The sequence below is a fragment of the Thalassophryne amazonica genome, chromosome 5 (genome assembly GCF_902500255.1).
Source record: "Thalassophryne amazonica chromosome 5, fThaAma1.1, whole genome shotgun sequence".
NCBI classification, from domain to species: domain Eukaryota; kingdom Metazoa; phylum Chordata; class Actinopteri; order Batrachoidiformes; family Batrachoididae; genus Thalassophryne; species Thalassophryne amazonica.
Window position 1 is genome coordinate 124,575,657 of NC_047107.1, and position 24,425 is coordinate 124,600,081.

The 24,425-nt window shown below is 40.7% G+C and overlaps 1 protein-coding gene across 1 annotated transcript in view; it reads left to right on the forward strand.

Moving 5' to 3' along the window:
* Positions 1 to 498: 498 nt before the first annotated feature.
* The window catches only part of pptc7a (protein phosphatase targeting COQ7 a), a 37,517-nt gene continuing 13,590 nt past the window's right edge, over positions 499 to 24,425 (forward strand). Inside the window, exons 1-2 of the mRNA XM_034171273.1 lie at positions 499 to 868; positions 15,019 to 15,198. Of these exons, the coding sequence (XP_034027164.1) occupies positions 667 to 868; positions 15,019 to 15,198 (382 nt within the window). The 5' untranslated portion in view covers positions 499 to 666. The remainder of the gene's footprint in view (positions 869 to 15,018; positions 15,199 to 24,425) is intronic.

Genomic DNA, 24,425 nt, shown 5'->3' on the forward strand with positions numbered 1-24,425 from the left:
TACCCACGATAAATAAGAGAACTCAACCTCAAAAGCCCGCTGTCACAATTCATCATCATCTTCAGCTGCTCGAGACCAGGTCGATGATGAAGTGTAAATTTAATTTATAGAAAAAAAATGTATACATAGGCTTGTAAACAAACAAAATAATAATATAAAATTGTTCTTCATTTTGCCAACAAAATCTTGGTAAAACAGATGCTTGATTTTTATTTGTATAAAATTTAACATGCATTAAAAAGCAAAGAAAAAGCTTGTTTCCATTTTTTTTACTTTTTATTTATTTTTGCTTAATCGTACGAACATTTAGACAAATCACGTTTATTTGTATTTGTGTATCGATTTGTTCCCACAGTATCATTTATTTTCTCCGTAAAAGCTGATTGCGTAACGACGTCTGACGTCAGAGCAGTCACGAGACCCTGCTAGCTGAGCGCAGTGCGCCGCCGCAGCGCCGCCTTTTTTTTTTTTTTGGCGTATGTAGCTGCCGTGTGATACCGTGGCCGCGGAGCAGCGCTGGTGACGGGTTTGTGGATGTGGCAGAAGTGGCGGTTTGCGCTACGCCTCGGTGGTTATTGCTCTCCGTGCTGTTTGGGGGCTCGTCGGGCAGTGGCTCTTGGGTTGCGCGCGCGTCGACGCTGAGCTAGCCGCGCTGCTAGCTCGGTGATGTTGTCCGTGCTGTCTTACGGCAGACTGGTAGCCAGAGCTGTGATCGGCGGACTTTCTCAGACGGACAGCCGAGACTACAGCTTGGTGACGGCCAGCTGCGGCTTCGGGAAGGACTTCCGTAAAGGCATCCTGAAGAAAGGAGTGTGCTATGGTGACGATGCCTGCTTCATCGCCCGACACAGGAGCGCCGACGTCCTGGGTCAGTGTCACGGGTCTCTCTCTCAGACACACACACTTTACCCGAAGCAGGGGCGTAGGTTTGCATATGGACCATAGGGACAAGTCACAACCAATATTTTGGGATGGCAAAATAGTCCCTACCAATATTTAGCATTTTTTTTATATATCAAAATCATTCACTATTTTTTTGCGAACTCGATACTATAATTTTAGTCGTCACGTTTTGTGTTTTCGATGTGCCAGAGTGACAGGGTTACCCATGTTGCAATTTCATTGGCTCACGTTCTTCTCACATGGATGTAAACCAAGCGCATCTCGTGGCAGGCAGTGCTTCATTTGTAAAGTGGGAGGTCCCGGAGCACAGAGGATGGGTGGCTCCGGTGCAGTGTTGCCAGATGTACGATAATTATCGTATTTGTACGATAGTTTTGCCCTCTGTACGATCAATAATGGGAAAAAATCCAATATGTACGATCATTTCAGTTGGTTGCCCAAACACGCATCTCTCTCTGACACCCAAGAATCATTTTGCAGGCGTTGCACTCAGGCGGCATCAAAGACACACCACACACAGGGCTGCTGCTGGCTTTGGGCGACCGGGACAAAGTCATTTGAAAGCCCGCCCCCTCTCTATACAAGTTCCCATCCAATCTGTGCCGTGACAGGAAGATTCCCCAGCCAACATCTTTTTTTTTTTCGAAACTTTATTTCAACAAATACAATAACAAACGAACAAAACACAAGAGCAAAGAGATATACAAGAAAAATAAAAAAAAAAGGTTCAAGTTCCTTATGGAGGTGTCAACATTTTTTCTGTGTTCAACAAAATCTGCGAGGTTGAATTCGACTCTTTCTAGTCTGGTAATTGACACGTTTGTGTCCCTTCACAGAAAAAAAAAAAATCTTTCTAGTCTGGTAGTGCATTTGCTTGTGCATTTGTGTTCTTTCTGTGCCATAGTTTCCACATTACTATAATTACTGTTTAAAAATGTGACAAAATTCTTTGTAAATTAAAAAACAAAACAAAACGCAAAAATAGCTACGTTGTATGCGTTTTGTTTGTGTACGATAATTTCACCAAAAATACGATAGTTTCATATTTCATATCTGGCAACACTGCTCCGGTGCAGTAAAACAAGAAGGGCGGGGCTTGCGAACAATGCTGTGCGCCACACTTAAAATAAACTGCACACCCACACAAACACGTCTTCACAAATGACACTAACACCCTGTCTTTTCCTCAAAAATTATTACATTTATGTTTGCTGTCTGTCTCTGTACTTTTCTGTCAGTTTTGCGCTCTTTTTCATACTTTTCCCTCGTTTCAAAAGTCACCGAACGCACTTTACCATAATATATGCAACATATAGCATACTGTTGGAAAGCACGGGTTCTTGGCTTGCTGTCAGTGTTGAAATTTTTCAGAGTGAGGGCTTACATGAGAACTTACGGTAATGAGAATCAGCGGCGCACTAGTGTGAGACTTCCGTGTTTTTCCTCTGCGTTATGACATCACAGGCTTACGTTTACCGTAATACACCATATATGTTATTGGAAAGCCTTTTTTTTTTTTGGCAAATTAGGTTGCCAGATACCTACAACTGCATTATTGATGAAGAGAATAGATTATACATCTTGGTTGCAAAAACTTTTTTTTTTTTTTTTTTTTTAGCTCCACAAGTATATTTTTTTGTTGTTGTCTTGTTCTCTCAGGTGTAGGCCTATAGAATAGATTCGTGATTTTGGGTGCAATTTTGTTATTTAAGCTATTTGTTTGTTTGCCTACACACTTAATATTGTAAATAAAGTGTTAAATTATTCAGCATTATGTCGTCATATGTTATGTATTATGCTGTACTTGTGCGTCTAATGGTATGAGTGGGTTAGGGGGTGGTAGTGGGCAGGGGGGCCGGGGGGGTGGGGGTGGTATTGTCCCTACCAAAGCTGAGACCAAACCTACGCCCTTGACCCGAAGGATGGCAGAAATGGCCTCATCGTTTAAATTTCCACACTGAGATTCCTGATTGACTAACACCAAACAACCATTCAAATTAAATGATCTTGACACATTCAGTTTGTTGTTAAGCAGTCACGCCTGTTTAAAACGAGACGTCCAGGTCCTCGCCGCAGCCAGCTGATATTTTCATCATCATATGAGGTCATTGACGTCAAAGGTCTGATCCATGTGTCAGCCCCAGGAGAGCAGAAGTCTGTGCAGAAAACTACGTTTCAATATCTCATCTGCTTCCTGAGATATGGTCATTATTTCGGACTATGACCTGATTTGACCTTGATGTTGTCTGTGCTGCGAGGACAGTCCACTAAGTGGACCCATCAGGTTTGACTGAAATTGCTTTTTGCCTCTTGAAGATGGTTTTTGTGAACAAACAATAGATGATCTCTGATTTGACCATTGCAACAGGACATTCCACCACCAGGTTTAACTGAAGCTGCTGTTTGCCCTTTGAAGATTACAACACAGAGAGTAGACTTTGAGCATTGAATTGACCTTTGACATCAAATCAAATCAATTTTATTTATATAGTGCCAAATCACAACAAACAGTTGCCCCAAGGCGCTTTATATTGTAAGGCAAAAGCCATACAATAATTACAGAAAAACCCCAACGGTCAAAACGACCCCCTATGAGCAAGCACTTGGCGACAGTGGGAAGGAAAACTCCCTTTTAACAGGAAGAAACCTCCAGCAGAACCAGGCTCAGGGAGGGGCAGTCTTCTGCTGGGACTGGTTGGGGCTGAGGGGAGAGAATCAGGAATCAGGAAAAAGACATGCTGTGGAAGAGAGCAGAGATCAATCACCAATGATTAAAAGCAGAGTGGTTCATACAGAGCAAAAAGAGGTGAATAAAAAGAAACACTGGGTGCATCATGGGAAACCCCCCAGCAGTCTAAGTCTATAGCAGCATAACTAAGGGATGGTTCAGGGTCACCTGATCCAGCCCTAACTATAAGCTTTTTCAAAAAGGAAAGTTTTAAGCCTAATCTTAAAAGTAGAGAGGGTGTCTGTCTCCCTAATCCGAATTGGGAGCTGGTTCCAGAGGAGAGGAGCCTGAAAGCTGAAGGCTCTGCCTCCCATTCTACTCTTACAAACCCTAGGAACTACAAGTAAGCCTGCAGTCTGAGAGCGAAGCCCTCTATTGGGGTGATATGGTACTATGAGGTCCCTAAGATAAGATGGGACCTGATTATTCAAAACCTTATAAGTAAGAAGAAGAATTTTAAATTCTGTTCTGGAATTAACAGGGAGCCAATGAAGAGAAGCCAATTACGGTGAAATATGCTCTCTCCTTCTAGTCCCCGTTAGTACTCTAGCTGCAGCATTTTGAATTAACTGAAGTCTTTTCAGGGAACTGTTAGGACAACCTGATAATAATGAATTACAATAGTCCAGCCTAAAAGAAATAAATGCATGAATTAGCTTTTCAGCATCACTCTGAGACAAGACCTTTCTATTTTTAGAGATATTGCGCAAATGCAAAAAAGCAGTCCTACATATTTGCTTAATATGCGCATTGAAAGACATATCCTGATCAAAAATGACTCCAAGATTTCTCACAGTATTACTGGAGGTCAGGGTAATGCCATCCAGAGTAAGGATCTGGTTAGACACCATGTTTCTAAGATTTGTGAGGCCAAGTACAATAACTTCAGTTTTATCTGAATTTAAAAGCAGGAAATTAGAGGTCATCCATGTCTTTATGTCTGAAAGACATTCCTGCAATTTAACTAATTGGTGTGTGTCCTCTGACTTCATGGATAGATAAAGCTGGGTATCATCTGTGTAACAATGAAAATTTAAGCAATGCTTTCTAATAATACTGCCTAAGGGAAGCATGTATAAAGTGAATAAAATCGGTCCTAGCACAGAACCTTGTGGAACTCCATAATTAACCTTAGTCCGTGAAGAAGACTCCCCATTTACATGAACAAATTGTAATCTATTAGATGAATATGATTCAAACCACTGCAGTGCAGTGCCTTTAATACAACCCCTGGCAAAAATTATGGAATCACTGGCCTCGGAGGATGTTCATTCAATTGCTTAATTTTGTAGAAAAAAAGCAGATCACAGACATGACACAAAACCAAAGTAATTTCAGATGGCAACTTTCTGGCTTTAAGAAACACTATAAGAAATCAGAAATTGATTTCTGAAATTGATATAAGAAAAAAAAAATTGTGGCAGTCAGTAATGGTTACTTTTTTAGACCAAGCAGAGGGAAAAAAATATGGAATCACTCAATTCTGAGGAAAAAATTATGGAATCATAAAAAACAAAAGAACGCTCCAACACATCACTAGTATTTTGTTGCACCACCTCTGGCTTTTATAACAGCTTGCAGTCTCTGAGGCTTGGACTTAATGAGTAACAAACAGTACTCTTCATCAATCTGGCTCCAACTTTCTCTGATTGCTGTTGCCAGATCAGCTTTGCAGGTTGGAGCCTTGTCATGGACCATTTTCTTCAACTTCCACCAAGGATTTTCAATTGGATTAAGATCCGGACTATTTGCAGGCCATGACATTGACCCTATGTGTCTTTTTGCAAGGAATGTTTTCACAGTTTTTGCTCTATGGCAAGATGCATTATCATCTTGAAAAATGATTTCATCATCCCCAAACATCCTTTCAATTGATGGGATAAGAAAAGTGTCCAAAATATCAACGTAAACTTGTGCATTTATTGATGTAATGACAGCCATCTCCCCAGTGCCTTTACCTGACATGCAGCCCCATATCATCAATGACTGTGGAAATTTACATGTTCTCTTCAGGCAGTCATCTTTATAAATCTCATTGGAACGGCACCAAACAAAAGTTCCAGCATCATCACCTTGCCAAAATGCAGATTCGAGATTCATCACTGAATATGACTTTCATCCAGTCATCCACAGTCCACGATTGCTTTTCCTTAGCCCATTGTAACCTTGTTTTTTTCTGTTTAGGTGTTAATGATGGCTTTCGTTTAGCTTTTCTGTATGTAAATCCCATTTCCTTTAGGCGGTTTCTTACAGTTCGGTCACAGACATTGACTCCAGTTTCCTCCCATTCGTTCCTCATTTGTTTTGTTGTGCATTTTTGATTTTTGAGGCATATTGCTTTAAGTTTTCTGTCTTGACGCTTTGACGTCTTCCTTGGACTACCAGTATGTTTGCATTTAACCTTCCCATGTTGTTTGTATTTGTTCCAGAGTTTAGACACAGCTGACTGTGAACAACCAACATCTTTTGCAACATTGCGTGATGATTTACCCTCTTTTAAGAGTTTGATAATCCTCTCCTTTGTTTCAGTTCACATCTCTCGTGTTGGAGCCATGATTCATGTCAGTCCACTTGGTGCAACAGCTCTCCAAGGTGTGATCACTCCTTTTTAGATGCAGACTAACAAGCAGATCTGATTTGATGCAGGTGTTAGTTTGGGGGATGAAAATTTACAGGGTGATTCCATAATTTATTCCTCAGAATTGAGTTAGTCCATATTTTTTTTTTTCCCTCTGCTTGGTCTAAAAACGTAACCGTTACTGACTGCCACAATTATTTTTCCTGATTTCTTATAGTGTTTCTTAAAGCCAGAAAGTTTCCATTTGAAATGACTTTAGGTTTGTGTCATGTCTGTGATCTGCTTTTTTTCTACAAAATTAAACAACTGAAAGAACATCCTCCAAGGCCGGTGATTCCATAATTATTGCCAGGGGTTCTACCTATGGCATGCTCTAATCTCTGTAATAAAATTTTATGGTCAACAGCATCAAAAGCTGCACTGAGGTCTAACAGGACGAGCACAGAGATGAGTCCACTGTCCGAGGCCATAAGAAGATCATTTGTAACCTTCACTAATGCTGTTTCTGTACTATGATGAATTCTAAAACCTGACTGAAACTCTTCAAATAGACCATTCCTCTGCAGATGATCAGTTAGCTGTTTTACAACTACCCTTTCAAGAATTTTTGAGAGAAAAGGAAGGTTGGAGATTGGCCTATAATTAGCTAAGATAGCTGGGTCAAGTGATGGCTTTTTAAGTAATGGTTTAATTACTGCCAACTTAAAAGCCTGTGGTACATAGCCAACTAATAAAGATAGATTGATCATATTTAAGATTGAAGCATTAATTAACGGTAGGGCTTCCTTGAGCAGCCTGGTAGGAATGGGGTCTAATAGACATGTTGATGGTTTGGAGGAAGTGACTAATGAAAGTAACTCAGACAGAACAATCGGAGAGAAAGAGTCTAACCAAATACCGGCATCACTGAAAGCAGCCAAAGATAACGATACGTCTTTAGGATGGTTATGAGTAATTTTTTCTCTAATAGTTAAAATTTTGTTAGCAAAGAAAGTCATGAAGTCATTACTAGTTAAAGTTAATGGAATACTCAGCTCAATAGAGCTCTGACTCTTTGTCAGCCTGGCTACAGTGCTGAAAAGAAACCTGGGGTTGTTCTTACTGAAAAGAAACCTGGGGTTGTTCTTATTTTCTTCAATTAGTGATGAATAGTAAGATGTCCTAGCTTTAAGGAGGGCCTTTTTGTAGAGCAACAGACTCTTTTTCCAGGCTAAATGAAGATCTTATAAATTAGTGAGACGCCATTTCCTCTCCATCTTACAGGTTATCTTCTTTAAGCTGCGAGTTTGTGGGTTATACCATGGAGTCAGGCACTTCTGATTTAAGGCTCTCTTTTTCAGAGGAGCTACAGCATCCAAAGTTGTAATCATTGAGGATGTAAAGCTGTTGACGAGATAATCTATCTCACTCACAGAGTTTAGGTAGCTACTCTGCACTGTGTTGGTATATGGCATTAGAGAACATAAAGAAGGAATCATATCCTTAAACCTAGTTACAGCGCTTTCAGAAAGACTTCTACTGTAATGAAACTTATTCCCCACTGCTGGGTAGTCCATTAAAGTAAATATAAATGTTATTAAGAAATGATCAGACAAAAAGGGGTTTTCAGGGAATACTGTTAAGTCTTCAATTTCTATGCCATATGTCAGAACAAGATCTAAAGTGTGGCTTAGGTGGTGGGTGGGCTCAGTTACATTTTGAGCGAAGCCAGCTGAGTCTAATAATAGATTAAATGCAGTGTTGAGGCTGTCATTCTCAGCATCTATGTGGATGTTAAAATCACCCACTATAATTATTTTATCTGAGCTAAGCACTAAATCAGACAAAAGGTCAGAAAAATCACAAAGAAACTTACAGTAACGACCAGGTGGACGATAGATAATAACAAATAAAACTGGTTTTTGAGACTTCCAATTTGGATGGACAAGACTAAGAGTCAAGCTTTCAAATGAATTAAAGCTCTGTCTGGGTCTTTGATTAATTAATAAGCTGGAGTGGAAGATTGCTGCTTCTCCTCCTCCTCGACCCGTGCTTCGAGCATTTTGACAGTTAGTGTGACTCGGGGGTGTTGACTCATTTAAACTAACATATTCATCCTGCTGTAACCAGGTTTCTGTAAGGCAGAATAAATCAGTATGTTGATCAATTATTATATCATTTACTAACAGGGACTTAGAAGAGAGAGACCTAATGTTTAATAAACCACATTTAACTGTTTTAGTCTGTGGTGCAGTTGAAGGTGCTATATTATTTTTTCTTTTTGAATTTTTATGCTTAAATAGATTTTTGCTGGTTATTGGTGGTCTGGGAGCAGGCACCGTCTCTATGGGATGGGGTAATGAGGGGATGGCAGGGGGAGAGAAGCTGCAGAGAGGTGTGTAAGACTACAACTCTGCTTCCTGGTCCCAACCCTGGATAGTCACGATTTGGAGGGTTTAATAAAATTGGCCAGATTTCTAGAGATGACATATGTCCTTGTTGCAAGAGGACAGACCACTGAGTCCACAGAGTTTGATTGAAGTTGCTCTTTGGGTTCTGAAGATGTCGTGGACAGACAAAACAAAACTCTGAGGTAGTTTCTCCTTACCAGCTCGTGGGGTGTGTAAGGTACAAATTCTTTCCTACAAAGGGCCAAAAATGAATCTGGATGGAGTGAGGGAGTGATCATTTGATATGGATGGACATTCCCGACCCGTCCAGCAGGACATGTCATGTGACACACATTTGATGGACACGAAACCATGTTTGTTGCTGTGGCTAAACAGAAGCTGATAGGGCTGCTTACCCTTCAGTCAAAGCCTCTACTGGTTTACCACTGAATTACTGTGTAGGACTTTAAAATTTACCCAGCGACCCGATCCTGGATAAGCAGTTGAAGATGAGAGACTTTTAAAATTTAATGTCCAGAACACGATGTCCACCGGTACAAAAAGAAGCTCAGTTTAAGCCTGGAGACAGAAAGTCACCTTTTCAGTTATATTAATATATTGTCATTTTGTTGAGGAATACAAGTATACAAGTGTGCTCCTGACCTACAGGGGCACTGGGGCCCCCTGTGGGCTGCTTAGGTTTTAGGGGTCAAGTACTGGTTTGCTAGCCTGGTAACCTTAAACATGGAACCGCTTTTTGAAGGATAGTTTGTCTTTAAGCCTTTACCCAGACGTGTGCATTACATACCGGTGGGTCTTCCACAACTGCTGGTTCTGCATGTATCAGAGGATCTGATTCTGTATCTGTACCACATTTCAGCTATTCTTCCAGCATTTCTGGTCACTGGGTGCGTTATAGAATTCCTGCACAGTAGGATTGAGCTGCTGAAGTTGTAGCTGGTTCAGTCGGGCCTAAATTAAACTGTATCTGCAACATAACTGAAAGGTGGACAGCGTGCACATACATACCTAAATGATGAAGCGTCCTGGACGAGAGCTTTAATGAAGTTGGACCTACAGACACTTTGTGTGTATTGTGAAAAATGCAGAGTTGCAGTAATTAAGCATTTATTGAATTAATTGCCAACTTTTAGAATGATTTAGTAGTCACAGTGTGATGAAATTTGTTATTTATTTATTATTTTCTGTCTGTCTCAAGAAGAAGTAAAGGTGTGTGCAAGATTCCATATTCCTTTTTTCCATGCATGCTTTTTTTTTTTTTTTGCCCTTTTTTATATTTTGGATTTTGTTTTTAATTTGTAAAATAAGTATTTTTATGAAAAAATATTTTATCGCAAGGTTGAAAGTTATTGGTAGAATTTATGGCTATAATTTACTGGTAAGTTAACCAATGTATAATAAACAAATCAGAAAGTAATCAAAAGATTAATAAAAAAATTATATTCATCCGTTATAAAATAGTTTTTAGTTTCAGGCTTAGACAACATTAATTGCCTGTTTTTAATAATGATAGCAGTCATATTTAACATGATTCGAGACCTAATTGAGTTTCTTATAATTAAGTTTTTGTTTTTTTGTTTTTTTTTGTTTGTTTGTTTTATCTCATCAAAATGGTGTCTCAAAAATTCTAACTCACTATGTCTGAGGTAACCTCTATCAGAAGTTAACTGTTCCTGAGTTCTGTGTGGGACATCATTAGGAGGATATTTATTAAAATGCTGGTTGCCGCTAATCTCAAATAGAAACCATTACATTTTGGGGTGTGTCTGCAAAAAGGGGTGGAGCTCTTTAAAAAAATAAACAACAAAGAAATAAGTCAGTTGTTCTTATTGCTCTGCAGCACTTTGCAGGTCTGCAAACTGTTTGCTGATGCATACTTATGCACGAAAAGTTTGAAATCTGGGCTCCTTTCAGCGCATTGCTTATTTTTACAGCATTGTTTAGTTGCAGCTTTGAGTTGCGTTCTGACTCAGACTGAAGGGATGCAGAGGGCCGACCTTGTATGGTTAGGATAGCAGATGTCTGAGTCGTGAGAGTAACGAGGCTAACGTTTCCTTTCTAGGAAACTCTTCAGCCGCACCAAGCAAAGCAGTCGAATTAACCGAGAAATCTGATACTTCTTGGCGCCAATAGCAAATATAAAATGACATAACGACTGATAAGTGAAAGAACCATGAACACCTTTGATAAGGCAGAGAGAATTTTAACATTTGTAAAGATGATTTATGGATGACCGTCCTTCAGGTGGAGACTTTTACATTGTGTTCATCACTGTATTAACCATATTTTTTTATCCTTGTCTTCAGAATTAGAATAGCCTTTATTCGCCAAGTATCTACAAGAATAACAAGGAATTTGATTTCAGTTTGAACTCTACTCTCTGTGCAGGCATGTTTAAATATTCACTAAATTGTTGTTGCCCATTCGGCCACTCCCGCATTGTACGTGGTCACCAGTGGATACAACCAGATCCGCATTGATATTTGGCACAAGTTTTATGCCGCATGCCCTTCCTGACGCAACTCCAGTTTTACCTGGAGAAATGCCAACAGTTGCTGGTGTTCCGAAGAGGTCGCCCATCCAAGTACTAACCACATTAAAAAAATGTTTGCAAAGGAGAAACAGACAAATGGGTTGAAGCTGTACATGTGGTATGTGGTTTTTGGCAGGTTAAATTGTTCATCAGCATGATGGCCTGTGGAAAGAAATTGTTCCTGTGTCTGGTTGTTTTGACATACAGAGCACTGTAATGTCGACCAGAGGGGTGGAGTTTAAACAGTGTGTGTGTGTGTGTGTGTGTGTGTGTGTGTCAAGGCCAGGATGTCTCTGTGAAATTGCCTGTTCTTGTTGTAGCGTACTTGCAAAGCCTTGTTTCTCTGCATACCAAAACCCTGAGCTGTTGTGTAAAAGGAATAGTTCTCATATAATGCAAAATAGTGCCAGACACCCGGCATGTAACAACAACTTTACATTTGGATCTGGATTTACAACTGGAGCAAATTGCATGCTAATTTGTTTGTTTTATGCATCATGACAAATGAACAGTAATTGATGATTATGTCCCAGTGTGATTTATATATTTTGTCCATTATTCCAGAAAGGTAGCTTTAAAAATCTTGAGACTATGGTCCAGTCACACGGCACTTAATGAAGGTCAACAAAGCCCAAATGAAACAAGAAATCTGGACTTTCGTTGGCATCATTTAACCTTCGCTCAGCTTCGTTCCTGCAGCGGTCGCTTCGTCAGGATTTTTACACTGTCGAAATATTTGAACGAAAACTTCAATTCGCCCGTATTTCGTTTTGCTGTTCTTCTTGACATTTTTTTTATCATTTGCTTAGTTTTTGTAACGTTAGAGTTTAGTTTGACTTCCTTTGACCAGCTGAATGTTTTCACACAGTACAGAAGCCGTTTCTGAGCGCCGCTGCATTCGTGTACCATCTGAAATTACAGGGCAAACTCAACCTGTTTGCTTGGATTTTTTTTATTTTTTATCTGGGTGGGGGGTCAGCTTCACTGGGCTTAGGCACCTTATATAGGCCAGAATTAATCTTTTGTGTGGATACAATTAATTATTTTGCCACAAACAAGTGCTAAATTTGAAACAACAAAAAGTTGTGTAATTTCCATGCGTGCGCTTGTTGTTTTTATTAAATATAACAATATGAGTGTAAGAATGACAATCCAGCCCTTATGTACATGTGGCAACAGGTACATGATTCAGATGATTATATAAAGAGCTGTTCTGGAAGGCAGAATTCATGTGGATTAGTGGCAGCTCGTGGAATAACACACATGGAGAGTTTGACAGTTTTCTGTTATAAATCAATATACAACCCCTGGCAAAAATTATGGAATCACCGGCCTCAGAGGATGTTCATTCAGTTGTTTAATTTTGTAGAAAAAAAGCAGATCACAGACATGACACAAAACTAAAGTCATTTCAAATGGCAACTTTCTGGCTTTAAGAAACACTATAAGAAATCAAGAAAAAAAGATTGTGGCAGTCAGTAACGGTTACTTTTTTAGACCAAGCAGAGGAAAAAAATATGGAATCACTCAATTCTGAGGAAAAAATTATGGAATCACCCTGTAAATTTTCATCCCCCAAATTAACACCTGCATCAAATCAGATCTGCTCATTGACCCTATGCCATGACATTGACCCTATGCCATGACATTGACCCTATGCCATGACATTGACCCTATGTGTCTTTTTGCAAGGAATGTTTTTGCAATTTTTGCTCTATGGCAAGATGCATTATCATCTTGAAAAATGATTTCATCATCCCCAAACATCCTTTCAATTGTCCAAAATATCAACATAAACTTGTGCATTTATTGATGATGTAATGACAGCCATCTCCCCAGTGCCTTTACCTGACATGCAGCCCCATATCATCAATGACTGTGGAAATTTACATGTTCTCTTCAGGCAGTCATCTTTATAAATCTCATTGGAAAGGCACCAAACAAAAGTTCCAGCATCATCACCTTGCCCAATGGAGATTCGAGATTCATCACTGAATATGACTTTCATCCAGTCATCCACAGTCCACAATTGCTTTTCCTTAGCCCATTGTAACCTTGTTTTTTTCTGTTTAGGTGTTAATGATGCCTTTCTTTTAGCTTTTCTGTATGTAAATCCCATTTCCTTTAGGCGGTTTCTTACAGTTCGGTCACAGACGTTGACTCCAGTTTCCTCCCATTCGTTCCTCATTTGTTTTGTTGTACATTTTTCGATTTTTGAGACATATTGCTTTAAGTTTTCTGTCTTGACGCTTTGATGTCTTCCTTGGTCTACCAGTATGTTTGCCTTTAACAACCTTCCCATGTTGTTTGTATTTGGTCCAGAGTTTAGACACAGCTAACTGTGAACAACCAACATCTTTTGCAACATTGCGTGATGATTTACTCTCTCTTAAGAGTTTGATAATCCTCTCCTTTGTTTCAATTGACATCTCTCGTGTTGGAGCCATGATTCATGTCAGTCCACTTGGTGCAACAGCTCTCCAAGGTGTGTTCACTCCTTTTTAGATGCAGACTAATGAGCAGATCTGATATGATGCAGGTGTTAGTTTTGGGGATGAAAATTTACAGGGTGATTCCATAATTTTTTCCTCAGAATTGAGTGATTCCATATTTTTTTCCTCTGCTTGGTCTAAAAAAGTAACCGTTACTGACTGCCACAATCTTTTTTTCTTGATTTCTTAGTGTTTCTTAAAGCCAGAAAGTTGCCGTTTGAAATGACTTTAGTTTTGTGTCATGTCTGTGATCTGCTTTTTTTCTACAAAATTAAACAACTGAATGAACATCCTCCGAGGCCGGTGATTCCATAATTTTTGCCAGGGGTTGTATATGGCTTAGTAATGTAATCACAGCACACCAGAGGTTTTTTTTTTTTTGTTTGTTTGTTTTTGTTTTTTAATTGGAGCAAGACTGAGCGCCCAGCGTGTCGTTAACAGTGAGGGTTCTGATGATGAGGAGGTGATACCTCTTTTGTTCTGGACAAGGAACCAGAGCAGGTGGGTCCACCGGCATGCGCACAGATCTCCACAGATTCTGTTTGCAGTTTCTCCAGGACTCAGGTGCTATGAGCTCCGTCCCAGCACAGAGTCCTGAAACTCAGAGATGCAGACATACACTGCTCCAGCTGTGGCTCCAGGCGCGTTTCGTTTAAAGTGTCAAGATCAACGTTAGCTTTGGTTTCATTTTGTTCCTCTTTCATCCCTTTTGCACTCTTGGTTCACAGGCTATTCGGTGAAAAATCTCTTTCATACACTTTTCTCAACGAATTGTGACTTTTTTACTTTTTTCCCTTTGTTCAGGAATTGTCATATGCCGTGTGACTGGCCATTTTTTTGTTATTTATTCATTGCCCCAAGATCAGCTGAAATCCAGTTGCTTTTTTTAATCTGCTTTCTCTTTTAACAAGTATTTCCACAAAATGACATCAAAATCATTTTATTCCTTTCCTGCAGGACTATACATGCTATGTACAAATCAGTCAGTCAGTCTCTGGAACCAGATACAGACCTCACAACTGGTACTCATACAGAGTACTGCTTGTAAGTAAGTCCCTTCGGCTGCTCCCTTGTTTGCACTTGGGGTCGCCACAGCAAATCCAAGGTGGATCTGCATGTTGAATTGGCACAAGTTTTACGCTGGATGCCCTTCCTGACGCAACTCCACATTACATGGAGAAATGTGGCAGGGGTGGGATTTGAACCCGGAACCTTCTGAACTGAAACCAAGGGCATTAACCACTTGGCCACCACCCCTTATACAGAGTACTGCTTGTACTGCTCCAAAATCTGAATGTGTTGGACAGAGATGTTTCTTCCTTCTTGTTGGTAGACTGTAAGTATGTCCAGTTAAGTCCAGTCACCCTATTAAATCAGCACTTGTGTGTTTTCAGGTGTGGCGGATGGAGTGGGTGGCTGGCGGGATTATGGAGTTGACCCGTCACAGTTTTCAGGCACATTGATGAAGACGTGTGAGCGACTGGTGAAGGAAGGACGCTTTGTCCCCAGCAACCCAGTGGGAGTCCTCACAACCAGCTACTATGAGCTTCTGCAGAACAAAGTACCACTACTAGGTGAGTGAGGTCTCCAGACGCCGGCTCTGTGGCGCGTGCCAGGTCGCCAGATGCCAGTGTCCCATCGAGATGAGGTGCGTCGCGCTACTGCGCATGCGCACATCGCTCTACCCCAGACTTGACGACGTCACCCGTCGAGATGAGGTGCCTCGCGCAACTGCACGTGGGGAGATGATGTAACTCGCTCGACGTGCAACTGTGCATGCGCATTTTGTTTTTTTTGTTTTTTTGGTTTTTATTAATTGTATTCATTGTATTTATAGCCTAGTAAGTAAAACATTTTCTGTATTTTACGTTAGGAGCATAAATGTATGCATATTTTGCCTGTCGAAATAAGCTAACTCCAGGTTAAAAATACTTATCGTTTTATAGTGAGTAGATTTTATACATTACTACGTTCGGATGAACAATTTATACATTTACTTGCCCATCAAAATAAGCGAACTTCAAGTAATTTTTTCATATGCAGTTACGCGAGGAACCTCATCTCGACGACGCACCTCATCTCGACAGAACACCGGCTCTGTGGGGCGTGCCAGGTCGCCAGACGCTGGCTCTGTAGGTGGAGATGTTTTTAAATGCAGGGTGTCCCTCGTTTGTTTTTCCTCTCGATTATTGCTGTCGATGCTTGTGGACTGGACCCCGACAGAGGAGCAGTCTGCTCCGGGTGTGTTCCTCAGCCCGACCGTGAGGATGGCACCGCTTGTCTCGACACAAGAAGAAACCAAAACTTATTTTAAAAGCTGAAAGTCTTGTCTGTAATTATTTTATTACTGTCACAGCAGTCCCTTTATTCATGCCAACGTTCATCACAGCCATTCTTTGTCTTCAGGATTCTGCCATCATCTGTCATGAGCGGTAAACACCGGTACACTCAGTGGGGAAATTCATTTTTTTTTTTTTCATCTTGTTATGTAACATGTTGTGCTGTCTTTGGCATGCCAACCAAACCAATGAATTTTGATAAATTTAAGCGAAATTACCTGGGAAAACAGAGCAAACACCCTAAATTTGAAAATCGACATGATGGTGCTGAGATTGACATGATGGCGCCTTTATTCCATTGCTTAGGGAGAGCCCCTTTTAGGGTGAAAGGTGACTGAGAAATTTGTCCACGGACAATTTAAAGACAGGACAGGGAGAGTGTACAGAGGACCTCAAACAAGGTGCTGAGACTGGTGCTGTAAGAAACCCACCAAGGAACTCAAGAATGCAATGGTTCTTCAGTTTGGCCAAAGGTTCACAAATTACAGAAATTTCCAGACTATAAATTTCTGTGTTATTTACGAGGTCTATTAGATAATAAACCGACCCTTTTATTTTTTTTTTAACTATATGGATTTGAATGACGTGCGATTACACCAATCATGCTTGAACCCTCGTGCGCATGCGTGAGTTTTTTCACACGTGTCGGTGATGTCATTTCCCTGTGGGCAGGCCTTGAGTGAGATGTGGTCCCGCCCTCTCGGCTGAATTCCTTTGTTTCACACGCTGCTCCAGACGGCGCGCGTTGCTTTATAAAAAAATTTTCTGGACCTGTGAGGAATATCCGAGTGGACACTATTCGAGAAATTAAGATGGTTTTCGGTGAAAAGTTTAACGGCTGATGAGAGATTATGGGGTGTTTCTGTCGGTATAAGGACTTACCACAGAGCGGGACATCGTGCAGCGCTTCTAGGCGCCGTCGTCGGCCTGTTTCGACCTGAAAACATCCTAATTTAAGGCTTAATTCACCCAGGACGTTGTGAGAGAACAGAGAAGATTCAGAAGAGGCCGGCATGAGGACTTTATGCGGACATTCCACTGTTTAAGGACATTTTGTAATGAAAGACGTGCGCGCAAATTCGCTGAGTCGTTTCCGTGACGACTCGGCAAATCTGTGTGCGCCGCGACAGGAAAAACACCTCCGTGTTGAAAACCATTTGTAAAATTCAGGCGGCTTTTGATGGCTTTCAACAAGTGAGTAACTGAGAAATTGTTTAACAGCTTGGGCATGTTCCAACTTGCCCGTTCCAACGGAGGTGTTTTTCCTGTCGCGATCCCCCGCGATCGGGTCCGGCCCGACATGCGACTCTGCCCGCACGTTCTTTCATTACAAAATGTCCGTTAACAATGGAATGTCCGAATAAACTCGTCATGCCGACTTCTTCTGAAGGTTCTCTGTTCTCTGACGACTTACTGGGTCAACAGAGTTTTCAACTTGAAACGGCGAGACGCTGCCGCCTCGAAGCGCAGATCGCCGTCAGGCGCCGTGGGCCGTCCTTACGGCGACACTACCAGACCAAAATCTCTCATCAGCCGTTAAAATTTTTAATGAAAACCAGCTGAATTTATCGAATGGTGTCCACTCAGTTGTGCCTTACAGTTTTGAAAAAATTTTGATCAAACAAAGCAGCAATCTCTGAGCCATTCCTAAACAATGAAAAAATCGACGAGAGGGTGGGCGACTCCTCACTCAAAGACTGCCCACAGGCGAATGACGTAACGGACAGGCGTGAAAAAACTCTCGCATGCCCATGAGGGTTCAAGCATGTCTGATGTGATCACACGTGATTCAAATCCATATGGTTTTTGAAAAAAATAATAAGGTCGGATACTTTTCTAATAGACCTCGTATTTATTTATTATTTTTAATAGTTTTGGAAGTTCTGCAACTTGTACTGTGGTATAATTTTACCAAAAAAAATTTAATAAATTAATCACACATTTGTTAATAATACTATTTATTTAATACTTTCCTTGGAATCAACACACTAAACAAAATAAACTCAACAATAAAAGTACATTACAGCAGTGCACAAAACCCCAGTTGACTGATCTGACAAAACAAACATCAAATGCACTCACTTCTTAATTTTTCTAACACTGTGGGCCAGAAATACATGTTCATCTGTATCAAATAAAAACCAGTATGTTGTCCAGTGTACATTTGTTCATCAGTCTTGTTTATTTTTAAGAATTTAAAAGTCCTTATGTTAAGTAACAGCACACGCTGTGGTGTCTACATGTGCTTGAGTTCCTGTCTGTTGTTAAATCTTGCCCTCAAGGAACTCTTATAAAGGGAGTTCCACATACCAAAAAAAAAACTCAACCCTGGGACTTCTACTCCAATGTAAATTATCTTTTTGTTCCCCCCTTTTTTTTTTAATCTTCCACGTTGTTTTGAGCGATTCACTTTGACTCAAACAACTTTATTGATCCCTAAAGGGCACTTCATCTTCACACCCAATTACCTCAAACAAAAATACAGCAGTTAGTCCACAATTATTGCCAGTTGAACGTAATAATGGCACATAGAATTAAAACAACTGCACATATACATTTGATTTGTTTATGTACACTAAGCTTTGAAACACGCCGTCATCCTAATTGGGGCAATGAGTGTTTTGGGGCTGCAGCAGCATTTCTGCCGTGCAGCCAATCTCGGGGGGGGGGGGGGGAAGCTGAGGCCATTCCCAACCGAAATTGTGTGTGTAGTTCAGCTGTCGGAGAGGAAAATTGAGTTTGAATGTTTTTTTGGCATGGTGTATGTAAATGTATGTCCACAGCTGTATGCAGTGCTTCATATGTAAGGCCTCTGTGTGGTTTGGCTGTCCGTGCACATTCAGGTTGTTTGGTTCCCTCTGTTTAGTGGCCGGCTGGATGGAGATTTTTCAGTCATGCGTCAGAGAGCAGCCGCATCACATTAAAGAGTCCTGAGAATGTCCCGAGTCCTGACCTGCCCCGGGCCATCTCACTTCCAGAACAGTTTGTCTCTGTAGTTACTTCCCGACAATAAAGTGTGTGCAAACATGCAACATTAGCGAAGACATGTTGTAAGACAAAGATATGTCTGGCAGTGTGTGTGTGTGTGTGTGTCAGTACTTTTCCATCTCGTTATCATGTGCACCAGGAGAAACAATGCGGTACTGTGCCATTCTGTCTCTGGGCTGCAGCGTGGAGAAAACAGAGAGAACAGCGAGTGAGTCACCATTCGTGAGGGGTTTTTAAGGTTGATCCCAGAGAGTATATTTTGGCATTTGAAATGAATCAGCAGCAGGGTGTGTCCGTCCGCCAGCTGATGTTTCCTGTTCACCGTGTTCCTGACGGTGGTCCATCAAAACTTTTTACAACCAATCCGCTGATTGTACAGCAGAGTTTGTGTGGACATGCAAACCACTTTAATGAAATGCCAATGTAAACCCTCTATTTATCTGTTCAACAGAATTTCTTAAAACAGCTGTTGTACTGATTATCGAGCTTAAAATCATTTTTCAGAAACAATACTATTAAACTTATTGCCAAATTCCATTACTGAAATTTCTAGACTATTAATTGCACCGGAGTGCATCCATTCACAATACATCATAAACAGGGGGGGGGGGGGAATGCCACATCAGTCGCATTAGTGCGCAGAAGCTAATGAGCTAATTGAGAGAGACTTTATTTGCCATGTGTACCCGCAGGCAAGGTTTGGGTACGTAGGAATTCTTGTGCGGAGCTCTCAGCTAAGTAAATATGTGTACAATGACTGCAACTGCATCCTATGAATGTATGCTTAGTAGATTGAGTGATGACAGGGAGGAGGGGGTGACCCTTTGGGACAGGTTTTGGAATTACATAAAGGTAAATAATGACCCCCACTAGGATTTTGGTTCTGGTGTGTTTCCCCCAAGTGGGATACGGTGTAATACGGTATACCTTAGTAACATGTCTAGATGATGTACATAGAGGTATTTTAGGTATGGGGAGTTGTGCAGGTATGTATATGTGACGGTATCAGTGGATATCATGCAATTACTGATTTGTACTTTTTGTACTTATTGCCTATTTTTGGGTTAAATGTGTGGAGTCTGTTACTGGAGCCAATTTTTTAAGCATATACTACTTGTTCCTGTATGACAAAACTTGTTTAATTTGCCATGTACCAAGCCTAAGAAAAGTTCAATAAAAACTTGAATTATAAAATATATATATATATATATATATATATATATATATATAGGAATTAAAAAAATTTTATTCAGTGTTCCTAATAAATATATATTACAAAGTGCCAGGTTAATGGAGATTGAGAACAGCAGTTATTGCTCACTTTGTATTCCAAACACAGTGAATATTGCACAGATAATAAAGTGTATATTGTACATGTGGATCAAAAGGATATTGTACCAATTAATGTCATTTCAAAGGGGATAAAATACTGCACATTAGGTTATAGTTGAGTGATAAATATTGCCCAGTGGGTTTTGGTTGTGAATGGTCCATTACTCTGAGTTCAGGGATTCAGTCAATCTGACTGTAGCCGCACAAAACTTTAATGGACTGGAGTCCTGTGTGTGATGATGGTGTCTGATCTACTGTTCCTCTCCCCCACCCTTGATGAGGCCCAGGATGGTTGTGTCATCTGTGTATTTGATGATGACTGTGTTGTCTATGTTGGATACACGGTCATGAGTATACAGGGTGAAGAGTTTAGTGATTAGGCAGCAGCCCTTAGGTGATCCGGTGCTGATTGTGAGCTCAGCGGAGACTGTTCCTCCCATCTGTACAACCTGAGGGAAATCCAGAACCCAGTTCCAGGTGGAGGACGGGACCCACAGGTCAGACAGTTTTCCAGTCAGCTTTCGTGGTTGGATGGTGTTGAAGGCAGAGGTGGAGTTGAGGAAGAGCATCCTGACATACCTTCCACTGTGGTCCAGGTGGTGGAGGGCTGTGGCTACCACATTGTTCACTGATCTTTTGGAACGATAGGCAGATTTAAGAGGGTTAACAGTTTCCGCCAGCACCATGGAGTTGAGACTAGAGATGGGACCGATCCCGGATCGGTATCGGAACCCGATACCGACGTAATTCACATATCAGAAAATACTGTAATTTCTCCCGGCTCTTTATGTAATTTACTGCCCTTTTCCAAGAACCTAACTATTGTATTCCTCATTTTGGATTTATTAAAGGTCACAATGAAAACCGGACACACAGTGTGGGCATTTACAATGAGTGTAGTTTAGTCTCACATTTCTAATGTTACTGGCTCTCACAGATAGGGGGAGCCATCCCTGTATCTAAAACTTAGACATAAATGCTGGAAGTAAAACTTAACTCTTATGTCTAAACATTAACCCAGATCCCAGAGACTTCCAATCAAATAGCAAAAGCAAATACTTGATAACTAAAATAAAATAAGGACTTAGCACAGATATTATCTAACAATACCAATCCAGCTTGCGTCATTTTCCGATACAGGAGAAGAGCCACTGTTAATCCTCTCAACTGCTGTTGTTTGCTCTCTGCTGTTTGCTGCCCAGCGGAAGGAGGGGCGGAGGGGGAGGTTTTCTGAAGCTGGGCTGTTTGAGAGAGCTCTCTTCTGCAGTAGTCTTCTAGGGGTAGTGGCAAATTTCTGCTCGGCTCTCGGGTTCAAACTGCCTGTTCGTCGAGCACGGATTTCCAAAAAAAATGTAGTGAATTGTTGCTGAAAATGTATGCTAAACAGTTAAGCTGCTTCACTGTCCCGAGGTTGTAAAATGCTATGAAACGGCAGCTCAGCGTGCAGCCAAGGAGGAGAAGCTGAACAGAGATTCTGTCCACTGAAAGGGGGAAAAAAGTCTCTATTAAAATCCTGTGTGTGAGCATCGGTGATGATACATTTATTTTACAGTTGAAAGGCTTAGTGTTTCCAAAAAGTTCGAAGTTTGCGCAGCATGAAAACCAATGTTTTCGAGTGGAAGAAAAAGAGAGAAAGTGAGTGAGAGAAACCGAGCGAGAGAGAGAGTGAAAGAGAAAGTTAGCAAAAGAGAAAGCGAGCGAGACAGACAGAGAGAGAGGAAGAGTGCTGTCTTTGCTCTTTACGTCTATAAAAATAAGGCTATAAAAGTCTAAAAAAAAATAAAAGTACTTAATTTTTTTCACCAAAACATCAAATCTAGGCCTTCATCTTAGATACACCTTCTTGCAAATTGTAGCTGAACTTTCAGGTCTCCTTTTAATCCTCATAAAAATGAACAATAATGATGATGATAATAATATTAAAGCAAACAGCTCTGATATCGGATCGGAAAAGTATCGGTAGATATCCAAATTCAGATATCTGGATCGGATCGGAAGTGAACAATTGTGGATCGGTGCATCCCTAGTTGAGACGACTATCAGTTTTTCCAGACATTTCAAGGCGAATGATATGATAGTCTAGGATCTATCATATCATTTTTATTTTAATGATGTAAAGCAGTTTGGGGTTCCACAGGGATCCATCTTAGGCCCCCTGCTTTTCTCCCTTTATATAGCACCCCTTGGGCACATACTGTGGTGTTTTGGGATTGCCTTTTATTGCTATGGTGATGATACTCAATTGTACATGTTGAAAACTACTGGTAATCTCATTCACATAAAATCCTTAGAAGATTGCCTTGCATCAGTGAGAAGCTGGATGTCTAGAAACCTCCTATTTTAAACTCTGATAAGACTGAAATGATGGTTCTTGGGCCAGTGAGACATCGGCATCAATTTGACCAGCTAGCGCGTAGCTTAGGTTCATGTGTTATACATCATACAGACAAAGTGAGGAACCTTGGGGTAATTTTTGATCCTACATTGTCCTTTGACCTCCACATTAGAGACAATGAGGGCTGCTTTCTTCCATCTGCGAAATATAGCGATTCATCCCATCCTGTCTATGGCTGATGCTGAGACTCTGATACATGCATTTATCCTTCTAGATTGGAATATTAATGCTCTATTTTCTGGTTTATCGTAATCCAGCATTAGGGCTCTTCAATTGGTTCAGAATGCTGCTGCCAGACTTTTGACACGAAGCAGAAACTTTGACCACATTACACCCATTATGGCATCTCTTCACTGGCTTCCTGTCTTTGCGAGATTGGATTTTAAGGTTCTTTTACTGGCCTTAAAAATTGTTCATGGACTGGCACCTCCCTACTTGGATGATCTGGTTAAGCCCTACGCACCGGCTTGGGCCCTGCGTTCGCAGGGTGCAGGACTTTTCTGTGTTTCTTGGGTGAATAAAAAGTTTGCTTTCTGTTATCGTGCCCCTGCTCTGTGGAACGATCTCCCTGTGCACATAAGGCAGTCGGATTCTGTGGAGACTTTTAAATCAAGACTTCAGACCCATTTGTTTTCGCTGTTTTATCATTAATATATTATGTCATTATGTGTTTTTTAAATTCTTTTTACTCTTTTATCTTTTAATCTAAATTTAGTAATCAAAACTACACTTGATAAGATTGTACCTCCTCTATTAAAGGCCTTGCCTTCCCAAAGTGCAGTCACTTTGGTTCAATGGTTACTTGGCAGAAGGCTAGAAGTCTGGAACGCAAGTGGTGTAGTTTTAAATTAGAGGTGTTCCACCTTGCATGGCATGATGCAGTCGTAAAGTATAAGCATGCATTATGGACTACAAAGCGGGCCTACTATTCGGATATGATCAGTAAAAACAAGCACAACTCAAAATTTTTGTTTGACGCGGTAGCATTTCTTATCCATGGACGGCCACTTGTTAGTCATTCTCCATTTGTAGCTCAGGACGTCTTGGATTAATTTGAGAAGAAAATAGAAGACATTAGATTAAGCATATCTCAGCATGCCTTGGCTCAGTCATTGCACCTTGCTATGGAGGTGGGTGTTATAAATGAGGTGACACCTAGATTTACAGAATTTGATACTATTTCACTACATGCGCTGGCGAAGCTCATGACATCTACAAAAAGCACAACCTGCCTATTTGATGCTATACCAACAAAGTTGTTTAAGGACTTATGGCCCGTTTTTGGGCTGACTGTACTGGAAATTGTTAATCTTTCATTAACCTCTGGTTCTCTTCCTGGGTGTTTTAAATCTGCAGTGATTAAACCATTGCTTAAGAAATCTAGTCTTGACCCTGGTGTATTGAATAATTATAGGCCGATATCAAATCTGTCATTCTGCTCTAACATTCTGGAAAGTGGTTTCATGGCAGCTTGTGGATTATTTTACTGAGAATGATCTTTTTAAGCCACTGCAGTCTGTTTTTAGAAAACATCACTCCACAGAGACAGTGCTTATTAGAGTGGTGAATGATTTTCTATGTGCAGTGGATTCGGACACCACAATGGTTTTGGTGCTTTTAGATCTTAGTGCTTTGATACTGTGAATCATCATGTTTTACTTGATAGGCTGGAAAATTACTTTGGGATTACTGGAAGTGTCCTTGCTTGGTTGAAGTCATACGTGTCCAGTCGTTCTCATTGTTGTGT